We start from the raw sequence: 27,193 nt of genomic DNA on the forward strand, positions 1-27,193 counted from the left end.
GAATTGTTCCATTTTGTTGCATGTGGAGAAATATATATATATATATATATTTCAGAGTGTTGTATCCAAGGAGTGACTCCATCCCACACAACTAGCATTGCCTTTGAAAACCTTCACATTAGGGAAGTTAGGGATTTGGTCATCTCTTTAGTGTCAAAGGACAAGACCTTTGCATGATGTCCTTCTTTTTCCTCCTTCCTATCCTCTTTGCTTCCCCTCCTTCCTATTCCTCACTCCCACTGGCTCTCTAAGCATGTCCATGGCCTGATCTCACACCACACTGAAAAGCATCTTAATCTTTGCAGCCCCTCTGCTTCTTTTTTTTTGGCTAAGAGAGCAGGTAGGATACAATGGCAGTATGCTTTGCTTTCAGTTTCCAGAGCAAAACACAGGGGAAGCTACTTTGCCACTGCCCTGTTACCTAGTTGGTGGCTGTCAGGTGGCATTGCCGACAGCAGGCTGGGGCTTTAACTTGCTTCTGTTTTAGAGGAACAACCTCACGTAAGAGCAGCACCCTAAATCACACCACAGGACATGGCATCATACCCTGCTTCCTTCAGTGGTCAGCATCAAACAAGAGGGGGAACAGAAAAACAGTGCAAACGCTTTGCAATCCTGCCTCAGCATACTCTCCTACAGTCTCCATGAACTTGTAGGTGAGGGATTCTTCCAAGTCAAGCAGGGCATTACTGGCTATGCACACAGGAAATCAGTGCACAGGGCAATGCACCCTGCTGACTTGTTTCACAGCTGTCAATCCCGGCTGCAACGTAACCCCAAGGCAACTCGACAGCAGTCCCTCCACCACCTCCATCCTGGCCCTCAAGCCACCCAAGCGGCTCTCAGGTCTGTGCTGTGCAGCAGCTCCTTCCCTCTCCCCTATGACCCTGCAAGCACACCTCTTGTCCTGGCATGGAGCAGGCATGCAGCCAGGCACTGCAGGATTTCTTCCATTACTTGGAGTAAAAATTGTTTCAAAGCTAGAGAATCCATGAGCACACTGCATCTCCTCTGCTCTTCACATTGCTTTTTTAAAATGAAATGGCTTAAGCATTTTCCATTGGCCATCTAGCCTTTAAAAGCCCTCAAAGAAAGAAACCTCTGTTACGTACAAAGCTTTCTTACGTGTCAGCACTGCTATGCTGACAAGAGGAAACATCGTGTTTCAGCACTAGGTCTCATGCCAGGCTTCTGCCACTTGCGCAGATCAATCCCCTCCAAATATACACCATCAGAAAAAAAAAAAAAAAAAAAAAACATTTCAAGTGATTTTAATCTATAAACCACTGTATAAAACTTCTAACCAACATGCAACGCAAAATGTAATAGGTAAAACTAAGGGAAATATGACACACTTCTAGAGCAGCTATAAAAACAAAAAGGAAAGTTATGTGAGGTTTGGGCAAACAAGATAAACTGATGCTAAATCAGATAAAACAATTTTAGTGCACAAACTTGCCCTCTTTACTAGGAACTTTTTATTCTTCGAGCTTTTTGGCTATTTGAATTGCTTTTCTGATCACATCAGGAAATAAAATACATTACAGCCTTCTCTGCATTGTAAGCATTTCAATAATATACATATAATGGAACAAAAAACTTTGAAAACAAGTTATTTTTCTAATATACAGAGCCCTGCACTGCTTCCAGGAGATAAGAAGAGCCTTCCAAACAGTCTAAATATGAGTGTAAACTAAGCAGGAGGAAGTGACCTGAACAAGAGCTTTATAAATTAAATACGCATTTTGTGACAGGCATTTTTTTGCTTTTACTTGAATGGAAAGATGTTTACACTCACACTTCTGCAACAAAAAACAATGCAAAAAACCAGTACTCTTACTTTTCCCAGAAGACAACTTCAAATATTTGCTTTTGTAACATATGCATGGAAGCATCATCTGTAGTACATAAAAAGCCATACAGACCCTTCTAGTAAGGAAAGTTCCTGTTTTTGAAATGCTTACCTTTAACAAGTAAGAATAATGAAGAATGCTAATTTGAATCTTAAATAAGATGTACAATAATGTTGTGTAGCAGAAGAAACTAGAAGCAACTGAAATTGAAAAAAGCAATGGCAGCTACTGCTTTTTATTCTCTTTTATCAAGACTCGAATAACATTTTCACTGAACTTCTGGAATCATGAAATCAGCCTACATGATATATGAAAAACAAGATCTCAAACTACCAATACCAGAAAATCACTGGGTATCAGTCTAATCGGTAAAATAGAGAATGCTTATTTTATAAATTTCTCGGAAGTCTTCTGATAAACATCATTAAAATAGAAGGCCTTTTCCACCAGCATTTGAGTTGCATATGGAATAATTAAATAAATAACCAAAAAACCCTCCATTTTGAAAGGTTAATAATCAAATGGCTCAGGATGGGAATGAAAATATCAAAATTAATACAGTTTGTTCCCTTCGACTGAAGAGAATGGAAAGGAGAACAGGGCTTTGAAAGTCTCATGAAATAAATTTTTTCATGTAAATTAAAATACTTAACTGACAACAGAGAAATTCCATTCCAGTCCTGTATCCTATTAAGTAACTTGAAAAAATAACCAACCTCTTAAGTCCTCATTAAAATCCATTTAGAAGTTTAAAGGTTTCAAGAAAATGATTTAAAAATATTTTATTGCTTCTGATTATGTTTCTACATACAATATACATATACATATACAACTGGTGCAATGGGTAGCAAAAGGAGTATAGAAATGAAAACAAGCTTCCAGTTCAACTGAATGACAGAAGCAGTGTGTCCTCAGTCTTCATCTTTTAACATTACTCACTCCTCAGTTTCTCCCTTTCTTCTCCCTGTCTACTCCAGAGCCCAAAGAATTAACTGGCAATTTCCCTCAAGTTCATGACCTATAAGTTAATCTGTTATTAAAAAAATATTAATTTAATCTAATTAATCTAAAAGGTAGAGGTTCTATCAGACTGTGATTAGATATTTGCTAACAGCAATCCAGTTCTATTTCTTTCAGTTTTCATAGCATTTGAAGAGATTCATTTTTTTCTCTTTTTGATAGCTAATAGTGATGAAAAGTTGCTGTTGAAGAGCAGCAGTGAACACTAAAACATTCAGAGAAGAAACACGTTGCCACAACACTTTCACACACGATATGGCTTTTTGAGGAAAACCAAATGGTTAGTCCACAAATTAAGTAGTATCCTTCAAAGTAAAAGTTTGCAATCCTATTTTCGTTATTTTACATTATTTGGATAGATTTGTTATTCAGGATGAAAGCCTTATACTCTACCCATTTTAAAAAACACACCTAGAGAAGATGAAAGGTCATTTTGCATTGTGGTGGCTTACCTTCCCAGACCTGAATTGGTATGGTCTCCTTTTAGCAGCGGATAAATTGCCATTAACATATTAAAGTAAGAAACACTTACCTAAAGCTAATACATGGGCAGATACTATGTGAGACAGCTGTCAGTAGTAACTGGCAAATTGGACCGCCTTAATTCTGATCTGAAAAGCTAAGAATAAATGCATTTTTGGCATATGCAACTCCTCCGGTCATTTTTAAACATTTAAAAAAATTTAAGTTTATATATGGATGCTACTGACTTTTACATGCTAAAAGCATTTACATTTGGTTTTAAAACAGTCCTCAGTTGTCCTTTAAAATGAACGAAACATCAAAACACTGTTCCTCTAGCTAGTAGCATTAGCTCTCATGTTCCAGCAATAACAGCACAATCTTCCTACACATAGCACCAAACCTGGCAGAGAGTAAAACACTTCTGATATGAAGATTATTTCAATTACTGCACTATGTGCAACCAACCCATTTATTAATTTTCATCTTCACAGTTTGCTCACAAAGAATCAGCTGCCATATTCTCTTTAAGTGTTACGAATTTCTTGAGAAACACTCCATGTGTCTTGACATATCTCTCAGTAAAGCCACTGAGAAAGCCCTCCTTTGGCTTGAGTGGTACGAGAAATAAGACAACACCGAACACACCTCTACAACATAATTTGGGGGCTGAATTTAATCAAAACACTAAAACAAAGTGTTACTGATTACAGCTGTAGACAAGTTCAGTCAAATTAGCAGCAGCAAACATCGCTGTGAGAGGCCCAAGAGTCACCTGCTTTCACACTGGCAAAAAAAAGTAAACATTTACCAAGCATCTGTATGAAAGGCAATCCTGTGTGTGTTTGGCTTTTGGGTGGGATTTCTTTTTTTTCACTCTTTATACTGGCAGCAGTGAAGCTGATGAAGTGATAAAATGGTCAAACAGAAGAAGGAAAGGAGGACGTCATCGCTCAGCCATGATACTAGCGTGTGCCAGGCTTACGCTGTCACCCATTTGCGAAACATCATCAAGTGCATTCAAGTAACTTGGCTTTTCCATACAAGCGCAATGGACATCTGTATGTACAAAAGCACGTAACAGAAGCTCAGCTTTGCAGGAGCATAATGGAATATGTTTATCTAACAGGGAAGGGAATCATTTTCATTAGGAAATGTCTCAAGCTTCAAGTAGGCAAGCCTGCAATTTTAACATAACTTGCAGAAATTGCCTGAGACAGTGTCTTCACTGAGATCGTAACACACACATTTCTCTGTCACGGATAAATCAAGAAGTAGACAGTGTATCACAGCTCAGAAGAGATTCAGTAGTACAGGAAACCAAACCAAAATATTGGCTACTTGCATTATTTAGCAGCTATCTGTAAACACCAAGGGTGCCTAACTAGTGTGCTCTATTGAATTTCAGCCCATTATTAATGGCTTAATACTACAGACATTTTGATTGTGCTTCCTTGACTGATATTAGTGGCTTTAGGACACCCCCTTCGTATTTCTAATTAGGACTTCAAAACGAGAACAGACATTGTGCTTCTCTGGCTGACAGAGGACTGCAGGGGATGCCCCTCAAACTGTGGAACATGGGGAAAGACCGATCCCAAAATCTAATTCCCCAGGTTCCAGGCAGTTCTCAGCAGCGAGGCCCATGCAACAGATTCCATGTTGTACGGATTAAGCATACAGTGCAGACAACTAGTAAAGCTAATAACCCACACAGTTCCCTATCAAATCTTGTCAATTTAATTTAAGGTGCTCTGTAATAATCTGAGATAGAAAGCGTAAGGCTGAAGAGAATCAGCCTTACAGGAAGATACGGCCTGAACACTCAGCTCTTCTCTACCATCCTTCAGAGCTACCAGAGTTACGGCCAGCCACTCTTACCGCACGCAAATACAGTAACCAGAGCTCTTCCACACCATCCAGCAAAAACTTGATAGCTCTGACAAAGACCAGCTTTACTTCAGCCGCAGCAAAACGTGACATAGGATACCTACTTGTGCTAAGTTTGCAGAGGGCACACGTAAGATAGAAATGCATCTATTTGATTCCTAACAATTACTTCTTTTGGGTGCAAGTTATGTGGCAAGTAATGAGCCAGAGACATCTCCCAAGCATCCACAAAGTGCACAGCAATTCCTGAGAACATTTTCCTCATGACAGAATCAAGCTGAAGGGAATACCAGTCACTGTTAAAGAGGCTTACTTCTGGCCCGAGCTCCTGAACATTTGCGGTTCTGATGATGATTAAAGTCTTGGGGCTGCGATCCAGCAGTTGAATGACTGACCTCCGAATGTTCCTCAGCCGCCGAATGTACACTTCCACAGGGAAAGTGCTGAAGTGGGACCATATAGTTATGGCTACCACGGTGTTTCTCCCACCCACGATGCCATTCAGCTCGTTGGCAATGTAGCGCAGTTCACTGCTAAAGACAGTTGTAAAGCGAATGGGTGGCCCATGACAGCGGAATTTCAGTAGGATATTGTGCTTCAGGTCCACGGACATAAAAGGGCCCACGTTCTTAGGGCTCCCCAGATTAAATTCCACTAGATCTGAAAACCCAAGAGCAAACATTAGCAAAAGATGGCATAATAGATAAAACAACCAACAAGAAACTAGGATCACAGGGCAACAGTAGCAGTAGACAAGTGAGTACTTAATTCTAAGAACTCTAAAATGAAACTGAAGATGAGCATTGTAAGTGTATTCCAAAGTGGAGTTTATTGGTATTGAAATCTGCAGGACAGCACATTATACTTTCAAAAGGCTGCCAATGTTTTTTTCAGCTTTCCCAAACTGTTTCTCTCCTGTAAAAAAGGAAATTTCTAAATAGACACCTTCAGTCACCACTGCCCTATGGATCCAGAGTTCTTGGCAACCTTTCTGGCAACCTCAAGACTCCATTAAATTTAAAGAAGAATTCAACTGGTCGACATTAAGGAGTCTCAAAGTCTGCATTTCAACATGATTGAACTACTTTGGGGTGGTGAAAGAGGAATACTTACTTGGCTACTGAAATTCTGTTATTTAAGGAAAACTTAAAACAAGGGAAACGGAAGAGCGAGCTAAAAACCAATCAACAGTAACGGAAGTCACTTGCTTCCTGAAGTCATTCTGTTACTTCACTTCATTCCAAAATTACTTAAGCTACTGGGCTCCTGCAAAGCCTTATACAAGCACCCTACATGAGTTTTGTTGTGCCCCCTCATGGCCACATATTAACTCACAAGAGCAGTAATGTCCTTAACTGGTGAAACATTTTATAGACAACTTTACAGATAACTTGGGGCTCTTTTTCCCAAAGGCCTACAAATTTCTGATGTTTGCTCAAACATATGACTGACTTTCTGTCACCACTTTTGACCATGTTTTGCCTTCCCTTTTCCTTTTGATTTGTCATTATCATTTAGTAAGATCAACTGTGTCTGAGATGCAAGAAATAAAGCTTTGCACAGGTCTTTAGGGACAAAATCAAATTAAAAAAAAAAATAACCTGGAACAACTGATGTCAGATATTCAAACCACTGCCTTATTGTAGAGTCTCCAAACAAGTGGATTACTTTCCCTTGTAAGCACTTGCTTATATCATCTGACTTGTTAAAATGATGGATCCAGTGTGTTCTTGGCCTCCAGTGATCTTCATAGTAATAACCAGAAGGGGAAACTGTGGGATCTTCAGCTCTGTCCATACTGCTTGAATCTGGAAGAGAAAATTTCTCTGAAATTAACATACAACAAACAAAGCCTCCATAACTGTCATGGCCATATATACAGTTGAAAGCGAAGTACTGATATACAACATCAAAAAGCTTAATGCAACACATTCCTGCAAGCCCAAATATTTTCCCCATTATTTCTGCAGCGAAACCTACTGATGCTTGACCACTTATAGTTTAACTATATTTTTGACTATGATTTTAAAAAAATAAAAAAATAAGTATCTGACATTTTTCACATTCGGACAGAAATGCTTGAACTTGGATGCATGCAAAAGGTTTAGGGGAATATAGGTAGAAAGATCAGCAGAGTACATGATTCTTCCAGTCTGGACAGGATCCCAGAACTCAGAAGCCCCACTATTCCTCAAACATCTGCTGCCAACAAACAATCTGCCAACAAACATCTGCAATCCTCTGCGCCGAAGTGCACTTCTCCCCTCTAGTGGCCAGCCTGCCGACCAAAGAGGATGAGCAGCTGCTGTGCATTACTGACACTGCTCTACAGGAGCAGCCTCTCCCACTGCAGCACCAGACACCAACTCCAAGGTGAAAACATGCAGGGGGCAACTTGATACCACTCATATTTGCTTAAAATAAATAAATCCTTCTACTGAACAGCCCCCACACTGACACTACGCCTGCCCCAACCACACATGCTTTAAGAATGAAATCTGAATCATAAAGACTCCAAAACTAGGAAATGCCAGAATTACAGTTATTGACAATAATTGTATATGCCCTTTGAATGTATAAATTATGTTAATTTTTAATTCCAGGGGTTTCGTACTTTCTCTCTGCTATCTAGCCCCTTCCTCTTTCGGTGCCTGGGATAGGTTGCCCTCTAAGGAGCAATTAGACTACACCAGGGAAAATCTGTTCTACAGGACTCCTGCTCACCTTGCAGAAGTTGGACAACATGCTGCAATCAAGGGCCAGAGGTTACAGGAAGAGAAGCTGCAATCTCATGGTTACGTCAGTCAAAAATGGCCATATTTTTCTTAGTATCCAGTGCGATACAAGCACATCGAACTTTCTTGAGGTCATTAAGTACAGGTTCCTCCTTTACCACACATCTGTTCTAATACCTAAGGGCCTGGGAATGTGCTGACTCACAGTGGCACACAGAGAAACCCAAAAGCCACTGCCTGAACAGGGAAGTTTTCTATGGCAGTAAACTGAGCAAGCACGGAGCTGCTCTCTGGCACCAAAACCAGCAGCATGCAACAGCCACGTCCATCTGTTAAAACACTTTTCCGCACCTTGGCATGGAGATTATCTGGCTAAGAAAAGCCCCTGGCCTGTCACAGCTTGCAGCTGTTTGGGAATACACATGTCAACGTGGCCAAAATCATGCCAGGGACCACTGTAACTATGTAGAGGATTGGCAGGGGAGTTCCAGCGCCCAGAGACATCTTCTGGTAGATGCTTCATTATAACACAGGTGCAGCCAAACTATTCACACACTCAAAATCCAAACAAAACAAAATTAATGAATAAATAAATCAGGCCACAGGCATCTTTGAACACCCATTCCTACTTGTAATTTTTGGGCCTTGCTGTTTCTATGCAAAATTCTGTGTCTTACAGTAGATGCTAGCCTCCTTAAACGTTACAGGGACACCGTAAAAAGCAAACCGCTGTGTTTGCATAACACAAAGACTATAGTCTTGATTACTGCATTTTTTCTGTGGTACATTTTCAGTTAGAAAATGACGATCAGAGGGGATCAGAGGATGCTCAGAGGGCTGGAGCTCCTCTCCTATGAAGACAGGCTGAGGGAGTTGGGGTTGTTCAGCCTGGAGAAGAGAAGGCCCCAGGGAGACCCTATAGTGGCCTGCCAGTGCCTAAAGGGGGCCTGCAGAAAAGCTGGGGAGGGACTCTTTTGTCAGGGAGTGTAGTGACAGGACATGGGGGAATGGCTTTAAACTAAAAAATGCGTAGGTTTACTCAGAGGGCGGTTAGGCCCTGGACCAGGTTGCCCAGAGAAGCTGTGGATGCCCCATCCCTGGAAGTGTTCAAGGCCAGGCTGGATGGGGCTTTGAGCAACCTGGTCTGGTGGGAGGTGTCCTTGCCCATGGCAAGGGGTTGGAACTAGGTGATTTTTGAGGTACCTTCCAACCCAAACCATTCTGTGGTTCTAAAATCTTATCTTTGGATAATTTCTTAAATAATATGTAGCAAATAAGGCAACAGTGCTGATGAAGAAAGGAAAAAAAAAACACAAAAGCAACCAACTAATAATATTGACTCATCTAATCTGCATGAAATAAGAATCGTACAAAGGAAAAAAAAAAAGAAGAAAAAACCAACCCCATCATATGGTCACGTAATTAAAGATGAATTCATTATGCAAATTCACAACTTCAATTCTTTTGCTTCTTAAGTTTTGGTGTAAACATTTTGCATTTTTTTTTACCTTTTTAATTAATTTTAAAATTGGGCATACAAAAAATACATAAAATAAGATATTAGAACAACCTGTAAAATCACAGTAAACCTAACTCTGACATTTGAAATCTGTGTTCAGTATCACACCAGTTTTGCTCCAGAATTCAAAGAGACATTACTTTGGGATTTTATGGAGGAGGGTAAAAGCTCTGAACTGAATAGTTACAAACCAAGAATAGGGACAGAAGCTGATATTTCAGAAGAATGAAATTTTAAAAATAAACTTGATCTATATTCACCCCCAAACAGAAATGTATGTGCAAAAACAACAAAATGAGGAATTTAAGTATGCATCAATCCTAACAGTCATACACCTGCAATATTTATTCCAGTTTATTGAACTGACTTGTTCAGAGACTGTTCCTGTTAGGAGGAATTTCCCTGAGGAATATTGTGCCGCTCCTATCTACCCTTTCTAACCCATCATTAACCCTCAGGAAACACAGACAGGCTTTGATCATCTGTATCCTACAAGAAGGGTAACATAATCAACTTTCAAATGTGCAGCAGTTTCTCTGAGAAAACATAGAAGTAAACAGCAAAAGGCATCTCATCTAAAGAGTCTGGAGAAAGAAGGGGGGAAATACTGCTGGCCTAACAGCAGATTTTTTATTTATTTTTAAGTGAACAGCAGAACTAAAATCAAGAAATGCTGTAGACTGCTTTCTTTTAAGACTTGATTGCTCAAGTCATGAACTCTACCTTTAAAATCTCCTATAGCCTTATTGAAAAACATCTGAAAAGCTTTCAATTACGAAGTAATTCTCTGCGTATCACATTTTATGCAGAGTTTTTAGAGACATAAGCATACATATGAATATGAATGAGATAAATCCTTTAACTTAGCATAGACTGTGTTTTTGTTCTGTGTTTACACACCATACAGAAAACTGAGGTTCTGTTCCACAGCTTTAGGTTATGAAAACCTGTGGTAACAAAAGTGATAGTAATAATTATATGCAAATTGTCTAAAATCTATTACATTAAGTTCTCAATGAAGAAAAGTAAACAGGAAACACCTCATAGCCAGTTTTGCTAGATTAACCAGAGTGTTTGGAGAGCAGCTACTTTAAGACATTTTCCCTCTCAGTAAATGCCAGAAAAGGCACATTTGACAAAAGAACAGAAAACTGCTTTTCTTTTTGATTTTTATTTTTTCTAAAAATCACACTTATGTATGTAATTTTAGACAAATTTGCTGTTAGCCCTGAGCTTACCTTACAGTAGCACCCAAAAATTTTAATCTTCAACACACAAATTTTAAAGTATATTTCCATTCCATGCTATGAAAACAAAGAAATCCATTACTACTCATGCTTCTAGTTCTTTTTATAGATTTAATTATAGGTTTAATTATCAATTAGAAACAAGAACCTTATAAAATTCACTTTACCTGTAAACGCCCTGGGCTTCACAATCACTGCATCAGGTCCACTGGAGCGTATCGGCCTTTTGATATTCACATCACTTGAATGAAAAATAAAATAATAATATTATTAGGCTTAAAATTTGAAGTTAACATCACCATCGCTTTTTCTTAATCCACTTCAAATAAGCACACAGGGTTCACAATAAGATTTTTTTGTATTTAAGTTTACTCCATATAACTGAATTCATTATGTATCAATTTCTTTAAGACCACTGCCACTGTTCTGAGGCAACATTCGAGATTTAAGAGCACTAGGACACAAATCTCATGCACATTTTCACTGGTACAAACCTAGATAAAGCTATCAAGCTATTAGAAGTATGTTATACGCTTTGAGGGATTAACCACAAGGACGGGAAGTTCCCAGCTTGTGGTGTGTGTACCACTGCCCGGAGGCAAACCACTTGCAAGGGTGTGCTGCAAAAGCAGCTCCCAGCTCTGCCTGATCTCTGTAGCTGCTTACCACAGTAAATACCTCAAGTCAAGGTGGCTACCACTTTGAGCCTCCGCAACCCCACAGCACATAGCGGAGCTTGTGGCAGTCCAGCACAATCACCACCTGCAATTTTAGCTCTAGGCTGCGCTACCGGTGGTGTGACCTGCCTCTGGGGATAATGGTAGTACCAGTCAACATCCAACCCACTTCAGACATCTCCAGCAAGGTCTTCCAGCAGCACTGCAATTTGCTGAACATGGAGACAAAGCTCATCCCCCTAAAGACCGAAAGCCATCAGAAGTGCTTCAGTGCTTCTTTGTGGACATCAAAGAATTCTGATGATTTTGTGCTGCATCCGTATCCCTACTGTACAACTGCTGTGACAAAGGCAGAGTTTTAATGCTAAGCTCCTGTTTTGTCTTTTGATGCTGTTTTACAGAGAACTCTCTTCTGATATTTTTCTCCATTTAAGAAATAAACTATTTGGAATTTCTATAAGCCATTTCAGTCAAGAATCTCAGCTGAACAAAACAAAAAACAAGCTAAGGAAATGTCACATTCCCATTTGTAAGCATCACCAATCAATATAAATATCAGCCATATTTTACAGGTGATATGTCTGAGCCGCAGCAAGCCAAAAGATCCACTTACAGACTTGATAAGGAACAGCCCTGTCCCTCCCCTAATTCAACAATACAGAGCTGCTCCCCTAAAGTCTTTCCCAATACAAGCCTCAAGTTGACATACTGACGAAACACTTCACTTCCGCACGTTATTTGGAGAGCAAAGCAGTAGCCTACAACTACAATTCTGACACAGCACAGTAGCTGTCTAATCTCAGCTGAGGGTATAGGCCAAAGTAGTTGCCTCATGTGTACCCACGCACTAAAGATATTAAAAAAAAAAAATCAGAATCCAGAGGAAAGAGATGACTGAAATTAACCTAATTTGATACCTTACATAACATGCACAAATCATTTCCACTTACTTACAAACCTATTGCTCAGCAGTTTGTTCTGCCAGGTGTTTTCTTCATGACAGACTTAGAGTTATGCCTAACACTTGGAAGTTGTACTGAGCATTATGTTGCATTACATTAAGGATGTCCTTTGCTGAGGATAAAAACAATTGATACTTTGTGCAAAAATAAGCTTAAAGCCTGGACCTTTTTTAGGTAGTCCAGACTGCCAAAAATAAATCTTAAAGCATTGTTATCAGTATTTCAAGCATAGGTGTGGAAACAAATATAAGGAAACAGTCCCCAAAACCACCACCAGATTTAGACAGTATATTCATGTGAAATTTAGCAGGTGTGCCCAGGACTGAACGCAAAGTGTAGAGAGAGGGCTACACTCAAGTTTCTTTACTTTAACATTACTGTACTCTTGCATGGCTGGATGGAGGGGAAGAGAATATTCAACTACTCACATCAAACACTTGCTCCTTCAGGCACACTCCTCCTCTAAGGCTAGCAATCTATCATCTTTGTCCAATAACCTAAAGTTTGTCTTGAAAAAAACAAATACTTGACTGCATACCTATAAAGTCAATAACATACATACCTTTGGAAAAAAAGGCTTTCCTCATGTGTCAGAAGACCTTTTTGATATCCACCCTTGGCATGGCTGATTCGGCTGGCACAAGAGAGTTTTCGTGGCTTGTAACAGAACCATGGCTCACCCGTGTATAGATCTGTGAAGTTACAGACTGGAAGATCTCCAGGCAAGCATACGTTACACTCAGTAGTTTCTGAATACCTCCCAGACTTGAATGAGCTTTTGAAATAGACCCTGTCAGGCCTTTCTTCTCTTAAACGCAGGAGTACTTGGATCGCTTCACTTGGATGGACAAGTGTCACAGATACTTTGACCTCTCCTGGCCAAAGCAAAGTAAAAAAGACTTTATAAAGGCCATTATGGCAATCTACAATCCTTCCTGTCGCTCCAGCTTTCAGCAAAGGAGAGTGGATTCGTGCCTGTAGGTAGTCTCCACCATATTGCTTGGGTTTTCCTTGGAAATCCTTCATGCGAACGAGCACCTCTAGCTGATCACCCACCTTGAAGAACCCCCTAGGCTTCACAATCACAAAATCGCTATGTACCGGATCAGTGCTTTGTAAAAAAGCAATTTTGTCATCGGGGGGTTTTGGCCATTGTATTGCAGCAAGCAATGATTCCTGTTCCACTTGTTCTCTTTTGGACAAAGTCTGCTGCTCATAACCACAGTAAGGCTTCCTGGTAATTTTAGTTGTCTGTGATAGAGAAGGCTGGTCATTGTTTTCTGTTATCCAATTTGATCCTGAAACTGTGTCGTCATCCAGGTGCTGGGAAGGGAAAAGAAAACCTGAAACTGTTCTATTAAATAAAACTCTGTGAATAACAGACATTTTCTCAAGGCATGACCCTCAGAATTGGAGTTTGTTTTACACATTTTTGAAGCTGACCAAATGAAGCAGCTTTACTAGAACACACAAATCTATTACCTTGACTGTGAATTTCTAAAGAAACAGTTGTGTGATCTGTGGTTACTCGAAGATAATTTTATCCTTCTCTAGCAAAGAGGCTTTTATATAAAGCATACTGAGTATTTCTTGGGTAGTATTGTTGCTATTAGTGTATTCTGTAAATATCAGCACTGTGAAAAAATATGGAAGATCATATGATTAAACAGTTAAATAACTCAAATTTAATTTTCTTACTGTAATAATGTTTTAGTCATAAAGCACTATGCTGGTTTTGCCTGGTCTAGAGTTAGTTTTCTTCATAGTAGCTCATATAGTGCTATGTTTTAGATTTGTGATGAAAATAGCGGTGACAACACACCAATGTTTCAGTTGTTGCTGAGCAGCACTTTCATAGTTAAGGTCTTCTCTGTTTCTCAAGCTGCCTGCTAGCAAGTAGGCTGGGTGTGCCAAAGAAGCTGTGAGGGGACACATCCAGGACTGCTGACCCCCAGCTGATCAGAGGGATACCCCATACCACACGGGATTGCGCTCAGCAGTAAAAACTGGAGGTGGGGAAAGAAGTTTGCCAGGGCTGCTGCTGCTCAGGGGACTGGCTGGGCATCAGGCAGCTGGTAGAAAGCAATTACATTTTGCATCACACTTTTAAAAACACATTGGTGGCAAAAACAAACAAACAAACAAAAAAAAAACCTTTAAATTACCTTTATCTTAACCCACAAGCTGGTTGTTGTTTGTTCTTCTTTTAATTAAACTTTTGCCCTTCCGATTCTCTTCTCCATCCCACTGGGGATGAGGAAGTGAGCAAGCAGCTGCATGGTGCTTAGCTACCTAGCACGGTTAAACCACAATGAGCACAATGAGGTCTAACAGCTGCCCAATATAATGCAAGGAAATAGGCTTTCTTTGAGATATTACACTGCAAATGAATTTAATGCACCCTTTGGTCATGCTGTCAAGGGAAGCCTGCTGCATGTAGCAGCTGTGGTCATTTCTCCGGTCACATTCACACCACTTCTCATCTAGTTAGCTAAACTTACACCTTGAATATACACAAAATCAGCAGTTAGTAAGTATTTAATTATCGGGTATATGTAACAGAAGTTATAATACTCGTATTTCATATAGAAACAAAATATGACAGATCTTTCTTCATGCAAAGATGAAAACTATACAAAGTATCATTCATATGACATCAGAGATTATGCTAGTTTAGACTTCAAAGTTTTTTTTAAAAACTGCACTATTTGCAAAGTTTTAAAAGCTGATTGTACTTACCCATATCCTAGTCTTTCCTGTTCCCTTCCTCCATAACTTACTGCTCAGTAACATACTAAAAACCCCAGCACTTGTATTAAACCTCTTCATTGTTACAAACCTTTCTTAATCCATGTCAAGTATCACCTAGAGTACATGTACATACTGAGTAGCTCCCCCTAGTATATTTATTATACTGACGTATCGAAATAAAAATAATTGAATCTTTGTATTGTTCAAATGTCTTTTTTTTTTTTTAATAGAGGAAAGGCAAACCTAACAAGGAACAAACTAACAGGCTTTTGAAGCCAGTTACATAGGAAGTTGGTTTTGACCAGCTTAGAGTAAGAGGATATTGAGTACGTTGTGATGTAGGACAGATATAGAGAAGTTTGTTTGATTTCCACATTAACAACTAAACATGACATTGTAAATTGTTATATTTTATTTATGTTTTAGCTATAAAAGATAAATTAACAAGTACCCATGGATACACATGGTGTGGATTTTTTGTTGTTTTTGTTTGTTTTGTTGGTTTGGTTTTAATTATGGTTTATAATAGAACCATACACAAATACAAACATCTCTGCATGTTACTTTTACTAACCCAGTAAATTGCAGGCAAAGCTGAGAATGAATCTCAGAGACAGATCAACTTTAAATCTCGCCTACATGCATTCTTGAATTAAGCCAAGTTTCTGTCTTTGGATGCCTTCCCGTTGTCTTCCTTTCTTTTGTTCAGCATATACATGGCATAGATAATACTACATGGAAAGATTTTTAAAAAATAAGCATATATTTAAATGCATCCAACAGGCTGGTAAGTATGTCTGAGTCAGCAAAGGAGGGATGTGGGAGGAGAATACGTATGTCTGCACAACTCTTGGGTTCAGTGTACACTCTCAAGAGAAAGTTTAAATATTTTAACCTGGTTCTTCAAGAGGTGGGAGTGGGAAGGGATGGAAAAGGTATATATATATGTATATATATATATGTGCTTCCAAATAAACAGCAGAGACACAGCTATCTAAGAAAGCCTTAAAAAACAGACCTATCACCATTTTAACTTTCTATAAATTTATTCATAGTTTTTAACCTATTCTTTCTGTCCAAGATTTGCAAGATGTTGTTTATGACCTAGCTAGCCTTTCTGAAGTCTCTCCAAGGGCATATCTAAATTTTTCAGTAGAAAATAGTGCAGAGAACGCTGAACTCACACAGTCACAAAACAAAGCAGAGAATATAGTTCAATGTTTCTCAAACAGTCTACCTACACAGACTTGATTCTATCACAGCACCAGGCCAAAGCTCCTCACTTGTATGCAGCTGAGGTCCTAGACAAGCACTGTCACCTCAACTCAAGCACCTCCAGGTTATGGTAAAGCAGAATTGACCACACCACAAATACTTCCTCAGTCAGTCTTCAAAGAGGAAGGGAGGCAAAGAAAAACAAACAAACAACCCACACCACACCCTCTCCACAAAGGTGAATTCAAACCTTTTCCATATCTTGAAGGACCATTCTTTCTGTAACATCCTTGTTCATCTTTACAGTTCTCTTCCAAGCCCAAACAAGACTGTATTATTGCAGAATTATAAGCTAATGTATGAAAGTATGCTATACCATGTACAGTATTCACAGGAGAAGATATTACAGAGATTCACTTTTCCAGTGAAGGCAGGGAAAGCTTCAGAGTCAATTCATATACTGAAGATCCTTGACTGGAACAGAAAAGCTTTGCAAACCATCTTCCTTTCGGAAGTGCTTCTCAGGCTCATTTCCAAACAAGAACTCAAACTCTCCTTTCTCTATGGATAGGCATGGCTTGCCCTGAAGTGGATTGATAGCTCAGTTTACCCCCACTCCATTCCCTATCCCCTCTTTCATTGGCATTTACAAAGCTCTGACTCCTGCATGATAAGAAGTGATACTGAGTCCAGTCAGAAGCCTGCCATGCCAAACTGTGGGCTCTCTACTCTAATCAGAAGTAAAAACACAATCATATTTCTTGCGGTAGGACAGATAAAAAGCATTGCTCAAGATTTCTCATGAGTCCTCTTCCTTTATCTTATATAGACTCTTTTACTTTTTAATGCAATCTCCTAATTGAATAACACTTGCCCTGCTTTATTTTCACATATACTCCATTCAGAATGTCTTGATTTTGAGTGCAGTTCCTAACATCTGTTTATTTCCTGCATTCTAAAGTTAACCAGAACGCAAATGTAATCACAGAGTAATTTAATGGATGTCTACTGAGTAAACAGGCAGGACAGAATAGATTACAATTTAATTAAGCACAAACAAATCCACAAGCTGTTCCTGGCGCACAAGAGATATGCCATAACCAGGAGAAAAAGGAAGCTGCATTTTCAGAAGAGCTAATGAAATTTTCACCTCAACTATTCAACTTTTAGCATTCTTGCTGCCAACTAAGCAAAAACTAAGTATAATGTATAAGCCCAGCCTGACGATCACACTCTCAGAGATATGTCCCTGCCACGTTGCCCCTGCTCATGGCAGGGGAGTTGGAGTAGATGATCTTTAAAGTATCTTGATCTTCCAAGTCAAACAACTCTATGATTTTATCATATTCTAGAACAGTTACTGGGGACTTGTTTAGACCTGCAATGAACACTTGTCCTTGTTAAGTGCAAGAACGTAGGTGGCTGATAAAAAAAAGAAGAAAGAGATGAATATTTCAATTGCTGCTGAAAAGGTGTAACTCCATCTATATTTCAAAGTACTATATCCTCCATCAGCCATAACTGTTGGTTTGGCCTAGTACCTCAGGAGCGATTGCCATAAACCTGTGTGCACCACTATTAACATCAGAGCAGGAAACATCACAGGAGATTCTCAGATAACATGCATGGCAGTTTAAAAGGTAGTTCAAGGTTATCCAATAGAGAATCTTAAGTAACACAGCAGACAATATTTGAAACCGAACAAACCCCATTTACTGAAAGGCCAGTCATCTTATTTTATGTATTTTTACCGAGTACTTTATCCCTAGATGTTTTCTAAGACAGGCATGAGATCAGTTCATTGCCTTTACTGTCTCACAGCACTGAGTGGGTGTTAAGTTTCTCCAAATGTCAAAGCCAAACCTAAAAAGCCACCATCTGACAGACAAGTGTTCCAGCAATAATCTGAAAAAGATGATGCACTTATCTCCTGTCGGCATCTGCATTTACCAGTAACAATAAAAAGCTTTGTTATATAGTTCTTTTGTTCAGTTCCAGCCGTTCACATTCAACCATTCATTTGTTCTTGCAAGACACTTCCCTGTTCCTACACACTGTCTCTTTTCTAAGTATTTTTAAATAAAACAATGCTCACAACCAACCCTGAAGTGGTTCTATCACTCTAGAGGCAATTGGTACACAAATACAAACACCCTTGTAACCTAAAACCAAGATGTTGCTCCTCAGTACTTTGATCAATAACTTGATACTTTGTAGAAAATTATTGAACATTTTCCATCTGCATGGGTGTGTTTGCAAAGAAAAAAAAAATTAAAGAAAGTAAAAATACATTTCTTCTGGTGCTAGAATACAATGGTCAGCTGCCAAGGAAGGAATGACTCCATACTAAGAAGCAAATTAAACAATAAGTAGCTTATCAAATGTTTTGTGGACAGCTTGATTTTATTTTCATTTTTTAAAAACAAGGTAAAAAAAGCAAGGTTCCAGACAGACATGGCACTGTCAACAGTTTATTATTAGTAACTCAAGGACTCAAGATGGAAGATTATTAACATGAAAAACAGTAAAGTCCTAAAGAAAAAAAAAAAAAGCAAGGAGGCTAGTTGGGCGCTAACCAAGAATCACCTTCAAGTATTTAGCTTTAGTCAGATTAACTCAATGATCTGTGGGAAGAGAAGAATGTTTGATACATTTGCAAACATGTTCTCAACAATAACCAATAATAAGCCTTCCTTCTAGAGCCTGACTGGATTTCATTATGTGAAAACTTTCTAGAACTTTTTCTGGCTTTGATCCCTACCTGAGAAGAATCAGCACAGATACCTATAGTAGCCTGTCTGAAAGCTGTGCCTGAGATAGAGACAAATAACAGATCAGGTCCATTCAGAAAAGTCAAGACAACTGAAGAGGCTAAAGTTGCATGTTACAGTGTAAAGAGTTACCAGAAACACAAAACTGAGTTTGGAATATCAGACATATAAAGGTCAGCAAAGCCATGCAGATACTTATCATGAACAGTGCCAATAAAAAGCACAGAGTGAATGCCCTTACTGCGTGTTTCCTTTCAGTCTCTTAGCTCTGTCATAGCCCTATTCTCTAAGAAATGCAATTTTAAAAGAGAAAGCAATGAAATAGGCTAGGTTTCAAAATATCAAAGCTGTTCTTCATTCAACAAACTCGATGAAATAAAATAGAAAAACAGCAAGAGACAACAAAAGAACAGCTGCTTTCTACACTATACAAAAATGGCCATACTAACTCAGACTAAAGGTCCCTCAAATGTATTACCTTGTCTTCCAGTAGTTTCCAACAGCAAGTATGTGGGTAAAAATAAAGATCAAACATGTTGTGATACTTCCTCTGAAGACTTACCCATCATCTAGCTATGTATGATTTAAAGACTTCTTCACCAGGGTCGACATCTTTACACTTAATAACTCTTAATAGATTTTTTTCTGCAAACTCATCCAGACTTTTTGAATATATGTTTTTAATCAGCTATCTGGTCTTACTACAAGGACTTCTGCAGCTTTTCACTCTATGTAGGAAAAAACGCTACTGCTTCCTCTGAATCTGGCATTATTTTATCTGGCAGATTTTAATTTCATGTCTCCACTAGTACTGGAAAAGGCAACAAACATCCATTCTTTAGTTATTGTTCCTGTGCCACACGTGATTTCAGATCTCTCAGACATCTTTCTTGTCTTTATCTGAACCTCTTCCAATCTAACTATATTTGGTGGGGGTGGGGGGAGGGGTGTGAAGAGAAAGGATTTTTAGAGCCCCTCTTTTGCATTACTTTATCTGGGCATCACTAGCCAGGAAGAAAAAGACTTTGCAAGAGGAATACATGATTACTGATTAATGCAGCCTGAAAGTACGCCTGCATGAAGTGATAAGTCAAACACATAAATATGCAAGTCAGATGCTGCAGAGGAAAAAAGGAAAAAGCTGAGAGAAGTTGCATCAGTACAGGCGAGAGACCAACTAGCTAACTAGCAAACGACTCTGTAGAAAACAACCTAGGGGTTCTGGTGGACAGTAAATTGACCAAGTGTCAACAGCTTAGCCTTGTGACGATGAGTTAACAAGGCCATAACCAGTGAATCAAGGGAAGTGATAATTCCCCTCAGCTCAATCTTGGTGAAGCCATATGAGGAACACTATGTCTGGTTTTTGGACACCTAGTACCAGAATTAAACTGAAGCGATCAGCTGAGAACGCCTAAGATGACTATGGGTCTGGAGCACATACATGCCAGGAGAAACTAAGGGAACCAAACTTGAAGTCTGCAGAAGACTAGAAGTCACAACTCCAATGTTACAGGCAGAAAGGAATAACGTTGTTCAAGCCCTTTGCAGAAGAAACAGTCTCCACTTACCTCTAACTGAAAAAAGTTATGGACCAGCACCACCACAGCCAGTACTGCCATAAGCAGGCAGAAGATTTGCAGTCTGAACGAGTCACGCCACATTGTCCACTCATGTCTTTCCCTCCCATGTTAGACGCTGCCATGATTTCCATTCACCGCAAACATGAATGTCATTGCGTCTCAGTAGTGCACAAGTGAGCTCAGCCGACTTCCACTTCATTCCTGCAAGCACATTTGCAAAAATTATATTAAGTGCCAAAAATATTGCCAGACGTAGTCTGGCAAATGTGTTCAAAACACATTTGTGGCAATCTGAACAGTACTGACTCTATTGAGCATATCAAGGCAAAACATTATAAAGCCAATCTCATCTGCATTTGACAGACATCAAAAGAGTGCGAGATTTCTTTCTGGCAGCCACACTGTGACCATTCAGCCATTGTGAGCCCAAGGCTTTTAGCAAAAACTTTAGGTTTTAGGCACCCCCACATTTACCTGACTGGAGATCCCAAGAAGTTGTTATTAAGGACTGAGTTGTGAAGCAAGTCTGGATAAGCAAGATAAAAGGTATTTTCTCTAACTTCCTGCTGGGGAGAGAGAAGAAAATAGCTGTAACACCTAACAGTTCAAAAGAAGATATCTACCAGAGCTGGATACGCTAAAATTGAACGAAAACTTCAGAAATCTTCTCTAACATTAGACTATCCTCTCTGATTTTTTTTAATCATCCCTTTTACATCCTGTACTCTTGTGCAGCTCTATTGGTAAAAACAAAAACAAAAGACTTCTAGAAGAACACAGGATTGTTTTCACAAAATATAATAATAGCCATGCTTTTATAAAATTTAACTTTCATGAAATATGTTTTCTTGATGTTGGTTGATAGGTGGTCTGTTACAGAACCACAGACTTAGCAACTGTTGATAAACCACTTTCACAGCTTAATGCTTCTTAAGTTTGAATCTTTTATCTTGCTCCTTTTTAAAAGTGACAATCTTAAGGTAGTCATTCTGCAAGCAAAAAAGGGTTCCATTCTTGCAGAAGGAGAAGCTCTGAACTTGGAAACACACAAGAGATGGCAAGGAGAGAGCAGCCCCTTTATATCCAATATTCTCAACACAGCATTACTCATGCAAACATCCACTGAGCGCAACAACATAATCAAATGATTAGATAAACTTCATATAACTTTCTACAAATAGTTTAACTGAAAAGCTATAGTATTTATTAAGACTATATGAATAATGTTGCATAAATTTAAATTAAATGTAACGATGTACTAAATACCAAAATTAGCTAATTAAATCATTCACTAGATGAGCAGAGAGTAGAAAACTGAAATATATTACTGGATAACCAGGACAGTCTCAAAAGAGACCATATATGAAATTGCTTTATGAGGATTATATGGATTATAACTGTAGTTGCTTTGCTGAGAATTACAGAGATTGCATCTCTGACTAATGAACAAGCATCAAAAGAGCAAGACACCCATTAAAATGAAAGTATCAAACTGACAAAATGCAACAAAAATGCAGATTTGTTGGAACAGTTCTGTGCTAATGTAAAGTATTAAGCTTGCATAAAATATCAACGAGGGTTTTAAACAATAACTGATGATGAATACACTTAAATAAATTGAAGTGCTAATTTAAGGCCACATATGACCATTTGAGGAACAGAAGCAAATATAACACGGAAAAAGGTAATTTCAGATTTTGTTGCTGAGAATGCTCTTCAAATCACTGAAAAGCCAGAGACTTTGTAAGTTATTAGTTATGTCATTTCATGCACCTAGAAAGGCCACATAGACTACTCCCACATATTTTTGTTACTCCATCCAAATATTGCCTGGATCAATCATAACCACCAAACATCATAAATAGAATCATAGAGTCATCTAGGTTGGAAAAGACCTTCAAGATCATCAAGTCCAACCATCACCTTGACAAGGTCATCACTAAGCTGTGTCCCTTATACCATATCCATAATTCTCTTGAATACCTCCAGGGATGGGGACTCCCCCACCTCCCTGGGCAGCCTGTTGCAATGCATGATCACCCTCTCTGGCCTTCCAGCCAGTTCTCCACCCAGCAAATTGTATACCTGTCCAAACCACGAGCAGCCAGTTTCTCCAGAATACTGTGGGAGGGAGGGTCACACACTTTACTAAAATCCATGTAAACATCCACAGCTTTTACCTCATCTACTAAGCGGGTCATCTTGTCATAGAAGGAGATCAAGTTAGTCAGGCAAGATTTGTCCTTCATAAACCCATGATGGCTGCTCCTGATCACTTGAATGTCCCATATGTGCCATGTGATGGCAATCAAGATGACCTGCTCCGTGACCTTCCCTGGTACTGAGGTCAGACTGACAGACCTGTAATTCCCTGCATCTTCCTTCCTGCTCTTCTCGTAGAAGGGAATCACATTTGCTAACCTCCAGTCAACTGGAACCTCTTCGGTCAGCCAGGGCTGCCGGTAAATCATTGAAATTGTCTTGGAGAGCACTTATGCCCGTTTCTTCAGTACCCTTGGCCAGATCCCATCTGACCCCATAGATTTATCAATGTTCAAAACATGTAGGAGGCCACTTACAGTTTCCCATTACACTACAGGGGCATCATCTCGCTCCCCATCACCAACTCATCAGGCTGGGTATCTTGAGAACAGTTGGCCTTACTAATAAAGACTGAGGTAAAAAAGGTATCGGGTACCTCAGCCTTACCCTCATCTTTCATCACTAGATTTCCCTACACACCCAGTAATGGATAGAGATTCTCCTTAAGCCTCCTTTCACTGCTGATGTATTTATAAAAGCCTTTTTCTTTGTCTTTCACTACACTAGCCAAACTGAGTTCTAGTTGAGCTTTTTCTTTTCCCCCTGCACAGCTTGACAACAGCTCTAGAGTCCTGAGTAGCCTGCTTCTTCTTCCAGAGTTCATAAACTCTCTTTTTCTTCCCGAGCTCCAGAAGAAGCTCTCTGGTCAGCCAGGCTGCTCCACTTTCAGTGCATCGGGACAGCCTGCTCCTGCACCTTTAAGATTTCATTCTTTGAGGAAGCCCAGCATTACCAGACTCTACCTTTCAAAACCACTCCCAAAGGACTCTGTCAACCAGGTCTCTAAATAGGCCAAAGTCTGCCCAATGGAAATCCAAGGTAGCAGTTCTGCTCATCACCTTGCGTACTTCATCAAGGATTAAAAACTCTATCACTCTGTGATCACTGTGCCCAAGGCACCCTCCAACCACCACATCATCCACAAGTCCTCCCCTGTTTGCAAACAACAGGTCAAGTGGGGCACCTTCCCTCAATGGCTCCCTCACCACCTGCATAAAGAAGCTATTCTCCACACACTACAACAATCTCTATTTCCTCTTTGCTGTATTTCTGGCAGACATCTAGGAAGTTGAAGCCCCTCATAAGAACAAGAGCTAGTGATCATGAGACTTCTAGTTGTTTGTAGAATATTTTATCTACCTCTTCATCCTGGTTGGTCAGTCTACAAGACTCAACGTAATATCAGCCTTATGGGCCATTATCCTGACTCTTAACCAGAGAGGCTCATCCCTTTCATCACCATCACCCAGCTCCACACAGTCGAGGCATTCCCTAACATACAGGGCTACCCCACCTCCTCTCCTTCCCTGCTTCTCTCTCCTGAAGAGCCTGTAACCATCTACTACAGCACTCCAGGCACGTGAGTCATCCTACCACATTGCACTAAGGCCAGTCATGTCATAGCCCTGAGGCTTATCTAAGTCTTCCAGTTCCTCTTGAATATTTCCCACGTTGCGTGAATTTGGGCAGGTGCACTTAAGTTGGGCTCCTAATTAAACTGCTTGGTTGGATTAAGCATCTGGAATTCCTTTGTGCTGTTCTTCAGGTGCTCTCCTGCTGATCCCTTTCCTGACTCTGGGCATCTGTTTCTGGAATTGAACCAATCTGAGTTGGGTGGATTGCAGTTCCCCTCCCCTCGTAACTGTATTTTAAAGCTCTTCTTCACCAGCTTGCCAAGCCTGTAACTGAAGATGCTCTTCCCCTGCTCATATGTGTTTCATGTATGAGAGACTAGAGCTGTCTTGCTGAAAAAAAAAGTTTTCGCTCAAAAATTTCATATTTCTGTGAACGTCATATTTTCTAAAACAAGCAGTTACATGGTTTTAGAGCTTTTTTTAGTAAAGGCCTTAGCATACTTTCAGTTCCATCAGCCATGAATAATAGATCTAGTTCATGTTTTATATAATAGAAGTGCACAAATATGACAAAAAGCCTTAAATTCTTATCCTATCCTTGGAGTGCTTTCTGGATCCATCCACCTAGGAGGCAGGAAATATCCTTGTAAACAACAAAGGGAAAAAGAAAAGAAACACCATATACATATGCATATACGTATATATATATGCATACTACACATATATGTACACAGAGGTTTTTTTTCCAGTAAAGTCTCATATATTGATGATGTACTTCCAGTGAGACAAAACAACATGAAGTTAAGACTTATTAATGGTAAAATTAATTTTCTTTTTATGCAATAAACCATGCATTTTTTTAAGGTAAAAAAAAAAAAGCTTCTCACTTCAGACCTATAATTTTGAATTTTCTACTTTTTAAGTACTACTCCTGTCAGCTTTGTTCCACTTCAAGTGATGACATGCATCACTTTGTCCAAGGTTGGAAACAAACACAAGCCCAATGACATTTTTATGACCGGTTTTCAAGTTCTCTGATGCAGTTACCGAATTGCCTTTAAAAATAAAGCCATTAAATGCTGTCAGGTCTACATCCCAATACTTCCCTAGGCAAATAAGATCAGCATAGCACACATTAGCACAGCTGCTTCAAAGACCTGCCGTGAAGATCCCTAAGAAAAGCCACTAATTCTGGCGATGGCCACCGAAGACCCCGTCGGGAGCGTTTTTCGAGCTGAGCCTTGCCCCAGCAGCAGCAGCAGCCGCCGCCACGCAGAGGTCACCGCACAGCGCTCGCCGGAGCCGGGCAGTGCTGCAGCTCCCTGCACCAGCTCCAGCAGAGGAAAACGCCGCACAACGGCACCAACCCCAACCCCTCCGTGAAGCCCCCGACCCGGGGACGGGGGAAGCAAACAAGCAGGCGGTGTTGCCGCCAGCAGCGCTGTAATTAAGCTGTATTTTCCCCCAGAGCCGAGTATCCCCCGGAGCATACCTTCTCCTGCGGATCGCATCCCTCGGAGGAGCGGCAGTCCCTGCCCCGGCTGCCCCGGCAGGAAGCACCTTCCGCCGCCCAGACAGAAACCCAGCACCGGCAGCCCTCCTCCTCCTCTTCCTCCTTCTCCTCTTCCTCCCTCCTCCTCTTCCTCCTCAGGCCGCCCGGCTTCCCCCCCGCCGGAGTTTCTCTTCCCCACAGCGGCCCCGCGGCCGCAGGCCCTCACCGCGGCCCCGGCGGCTCCCGCCGGGCCATGAGGAGGAGGCGGCGGCCTGTCCCCTGTCGCTGTCCCCTACCCCCGTCCCCGTCCCCTGTCCCTCGGCCCGCCCCGCCGCCGCCCCTCCTTCCCCCGGCGCCCCCGACCCCATCCGCTGCTGCCATGGCGCCGCCGCCCGGCCCCGCCCGCCGCCAGCGGCCGCCCCCTGAGGGGCCCTGGGCTGCGGCGGGCGCTGCGACCGTGAGGAGCGAGGGCCGGGGGAAACATAAGGGTGAAAACCCGTGTCCTTTTCACCAAGAGTCGCATTTTGGAGTCGCACGAGGCCTGTGTGGAGCACTGTCTGCCCGCGCCTGTGTGGGGTGGCATTAGCAGCCCCTCGCCCCAAGCCCTGCACCGGGAGAGGGCTCTGGCAGGACTGGCGCTGATAAGTTTTAGCAGTGCCAGCCCTCGGTGTTAAGGTGAGAAATGGGCAAAATGAGCCACGGTGGAAGCAGGACTTCAGTGCTTGAGGGCGCACACAGCCAGAGTGGAGCCTAGCCCCAGCATCACAGCCATATGGCACTCTGGGGCTGGTAGCAAACCCCCGACAAGTGGATTTACCATCACATGTAATCACTTTGTAAGTTTAGGGATACCTTTTTCCAGAACATCCACATACTAGCTACTGCTTGCATGTGTACAGGTTAAAGGCACATCTATATGTTTACTGAGGAATAGTTGGCTCGCTTACTTCTTCACAAATAAGTTGAAAACACACATAAAGCTGATGAAATATTGCCACAAACATAATATTTTAGCTATTATAAATATTAACTACTTGCTCTTGCATGCTGCCCCATTAGCCACAGCTATTTGGAATGAGTTAAGGGACAGGGCTGCTACTTTTCCTTTCCACACATTGTAGTGGTGATTATGTGGTAGAGATGGAAAACAAAGTCTCAGCAGGCACCAACTTTTATTAGTACTGAAGCCAGGGATAGAAGAATGGGGGCTTGCTTAATCGTATTAATGATTTCTAAATAAAACAATCGTAATTATTAAAGCCAGGAATGAAAGAATGGGGGCTTGCTTAATCACTTTAAAATAGATATTGCTGAGTGTCTTTGCTTATTACTGTGCAAA

General features: G+C 40.5%; 1 protein-coding gene across 3 annotated transcripts; it reads right to left on the reverse strand.

The window, feature by feature from the left end:
- Nucleotides 1-1,751: 1,751 nt before the first annotated feature.
- Nucleotides 1,752-26,183, reverse strand: NXPE3 (neurexophilin and PC-esterase domain family member 3). 3 transcript variants are annotated; one of them, XM_080578632.1, is made up of 7 exons: nt 25,855-26,169; nt 21,160-21,251; nt 20,674-20,886; nt 12,928-13,688; nt 10,894-10,967; nt 6,827-7,033; nt 1,752-5,885 (listed from the first exon to the last, which is right to left on the reverse strand). In XM_080578632.1, the coding sequence occupies exons 3-7, from the start codon at nt 20,764-20,766 to the stop codon at nt 5,335-5,337; spliced, it is 1,686 nt and encodes a 561-aa protein (XP_080434758.1). In that variant the 5' UTR covers nt 20,767-20,886; nt 21,160-21,251; nt 25,855-26,169; the 3' UTR covers nt 1,752-5,334. The 3 variants fall into 3 exon arrangements, with proteins under 3 accessions (XP_080434758.1, XP_080434757.1, XP_080434759.1); XM_080578631.1 differs by having other exon boundaries at nt 2,063-5,885; nt 21,160-21,248; nt 25,855-26,183; XM_080578633.1 differs by lacking the exon at nt 21,160-21,251 and having other exon boundaries at nt 2,608-5,885; nt 25,855-25,990.
- Nucleotides 26,184-27,193: the final 1,010 nt, after the last annotated feature.

Source organism: Anser brachyrhynchus, assembly GCF_964034855.1.
Source record: "Anser brachyrhynchus genome assembly, chromosome: 1".
NCBI lineage: Eukaryota > Metazoa > Chordata > Aves > Anseriformes > Anatidae > Anser > Anser brachyrhynchus.